The sequence below is a fragment of the Thamnophis sirtalis genome, unplaced genomic scaffold, assembly GCF_051295495.1.
Source record: "Thamnophis sirtalis isolate CommonGarterSnake01/CBP01778 unplaced genomic scaffold, rThaSir2_p1.2 scaffold_11, whole genome shotgun sequence".
NCBI classification, from domain to species: Eukaryota; Metazoa; Chordata; class Lepidosauria; order Squamata; family Natricidae; genus Thamnophis; species Thamnophis sirtalis.
Genome location: NW_028261391.1, coordinates 69,443,079 through 69,445,752, shown reverse-complemented (window position 1 = coordinate 69,445,752; position 2,674 = coordinate 69,443,079). Strand labels below are relative to the sequence as shown.

At 47.7% G+C, this 2,674-nt stretch overlaps 1 protein-coding gene across 1 annotated transcript in view; it reads left to right on the top strand.

The window, feature by feature from the left end:
• The first annotated feature begins 377 nt into the window (after positions 1 to 377).
• TCERG1L (transcription elongation regulator 1 like) overlaps positions 378 to 2,674 on the top strand; it is a 198,550-nt gene continuing 196,253 nt past the window's right edge. The window contains exon 1 of the mRNA XM_087725988.1: positions 378 to 860. Within this exon, the coding sequence (XP_087582114.1) occupies positions 534 to 860 (327 nt within the window). The 5' untranslated portion in view covers positions 378 to 533. The remainder of the gene's footprint in view (positions 861 to 2,674) is intronic.

Here is a 2,674-nt window from a genome sequence, read left to right as displayed (position 1 = left end):
TTCTGCCATCTTCGTTTCCTTCTTTCGCTCTCCCTCTCTCTCCCTCCTTTCTTTCTCCGGCACCGATCCCTTCCTCCCCCATCCCTCCCCTCTCTCCCCGGAGTGCTTTCCCGCTTCCTTGCTCCCCTTCGAGCGGTCCGTTCCGTCGCCTTCCGCCTGCGCCCTGGGCTGGAGAAAGGCGAGAAGTTGGTTCTCTTGGCCAGCCAGGCGATTGCAGCAGGGCTGCGACTCTTCCCCAGTTTTGGGGCTTCCTGCAGCGGCAGCGGGGGCGTGGTCAAGGCGGGAGGGGCTGCGAAAGAGGGAGGAGCTCCGAGCAGAGCCACAGAACCAAGTCGGAGCCTCGCCGGCTCCGCCGCCGCTGCCGCCGCCGCCGCCTCCGCTCGGAGCTCTCTCCCCCGAGCGGGGGCACTGATGGGCATCGCCGCCTTGGCACAGCTGCCTGGGATCCCGTCTTGCGCCTGGGCTGCTGCCGTCGCTTGCCTTCGCCGGAGGCGCCCCCCTGCGAGCGGTGGGATCCTACTGTAAGATGTAGAATGCGCCCGGCGCTCAGAGCCCAGCGGCAGCAGCCTCTCCTGTGGCCCGGGAATGCGGAACCCCCAGCGCCCCCTTGGATTTGGATGGTCCCGAGCGCGTCTGGGCTTTTTCGGATCGGAGGCGCTGCCGGGGTAGGGCCCCCTCCTCCTCCTCCTCCTCCTCCTCCTCCGCTGCTGCTCTCCTCGCCGCCTCCCCCGCCTCCCCCGCCGCCGGCCCCGTTGATCCAGGGGGTCTCCAGCTGGCAACTTCCCTGCGATCCTTTTGTGCCTTTGATGGCGTCGGAGCCCCACTCGGCCGTTCACCAGCTCCCGTTTCTCAACGGACAGGTAAGGAAGGCGACTTTTCCTCCCTTCTTCCCCCCCTTTCGGTCCCTACACCCATAGCCACCGCCGCTCCGGGCGTTTCAGGTTTCGTGGATGAGGGTTTTTGATGGCGAGCGCTTCTTGACTTCCGCAGACAGCACAGGTCTGCCCCACACTCTCCGTGTAAATCGTTTAAAACACGAAAGAAAGAAAGAAGGAAGGAAGGAAAGAAGGAAAGAAAGAAGGAAGGAAAGAAGGAAGGAAAGAAAGAAAGAAAGAAAGAAAGAAAGAAAGAAAGAAAGAAAGAAAGAAAGAAAGAAAGAAGCCGCGGCGGTGGGGAAAAAGCAATCTTGAAGACAACCTTAGGATGAATAGGTAGGAAATCCATAACGTCAGAAGGAACTTCGGTTGCTGTCCGGAGAGCCGTGGTGCTGAAGTTCTCTGCTTGATTTTCCCGACTGGCGGACGTGAGCCTCTGCTTCGGCGGAGCTGTGCCTTCTTCCACGAGACTTAGAAATCCTGGCGCGGGAGAGACTACATTAAGTATTAATAAGAATTTATTGCTAATGCTGAGCTTGTAATTTCCACTCTTAAACCACATAAACAGTGCACATATTATTATTATTATTATTTTTACCTTCCAGGGATAGAAAACATATTCCCCCAAAATATACTGCCTATTCATAATAAGGTTGCAGTCTTTTGACAGTTAAGGGTGCTAATTTATAATAATGTACCTGTACCGACTTCCTATTGAGTCGGATCTCTTCCTTTAAACACAAATCCTGCTAATTACCACCTTACTTGTCCGAAGAGCAGGAAAATGCATTTTGCAATAAACAACAGAATTTGGAAATGTTTACTATGCCAATCCCCACTGGAAAAAAAAACCCCTAAGCGACATGAACCAGCCTACTGCGGATGAATTCCTGTTCACAAAGTGATTAATAATCAGTAGACTCTCTTAAAATTCATAGTGAAGTATTTATTTTCCCATCAACATCAATTGGATCCTTGTATTAAGGTCATCAAAAGAAAAGCAAGATAACTATCATTCTAACATTTCATTAAAATTCTTTGCCACGAGATGAAACAAATCTTACATTATATAGTCAATATATTGGTTCTGCTGTTGTGTTCATTTAATTAATTTTGGGAAAAGTAACCCATTTTATGTACTCCCCCCCACCCCCCAGTTCTTAAGAGTTTTTCAGAAGGGACCTGATTTGGAAGAAGATAGGTTGCCACATAGCTATCTCCCCAAAACTGTTATATCAGAATGCTGCCACTAGAGGTATATAGTGACTAGAAACTTGTGTTTCCCTTCATGTATAGAGATCTGCAAAATATTTTAATAATGGAAGTGTGTGGGTGGTTACTTATGAATCCCCTTATTAGGGGCAACCCTTTTTCCATTGATTTGACTGAGCCGACAGAGACAATATTGGTCAGACCTATAAAAAAAATGATGTGATCCACAAATATATCCAGTAGCTTCTAATGTGATGTTTGTAGCGTTTGGTAGCAGACATTAACTTGGTTAAATAGTAATTTAACCAATACATCTCATTAGCATTTTTTAATGAATGCTTCAATTATTTATCAGGGTTGTAAAGTGAAAGTTAAAATAGTGGTAGGTGATTGAGATTTGCCTTTTAACATTAAATTTGTACATTCGATTTCTTCCCCTATATTAATTGTGGAATTATTGCTTGCAATGCCTCAGACATAGGTTTGATGCTATTTCATTTAAACATTATGAGATCTAAATTTGTTGGATTATTTTCAGCTTCCCAGTAAAACAGCTAGAAACATATTCTGGCACTTAATAGATTATA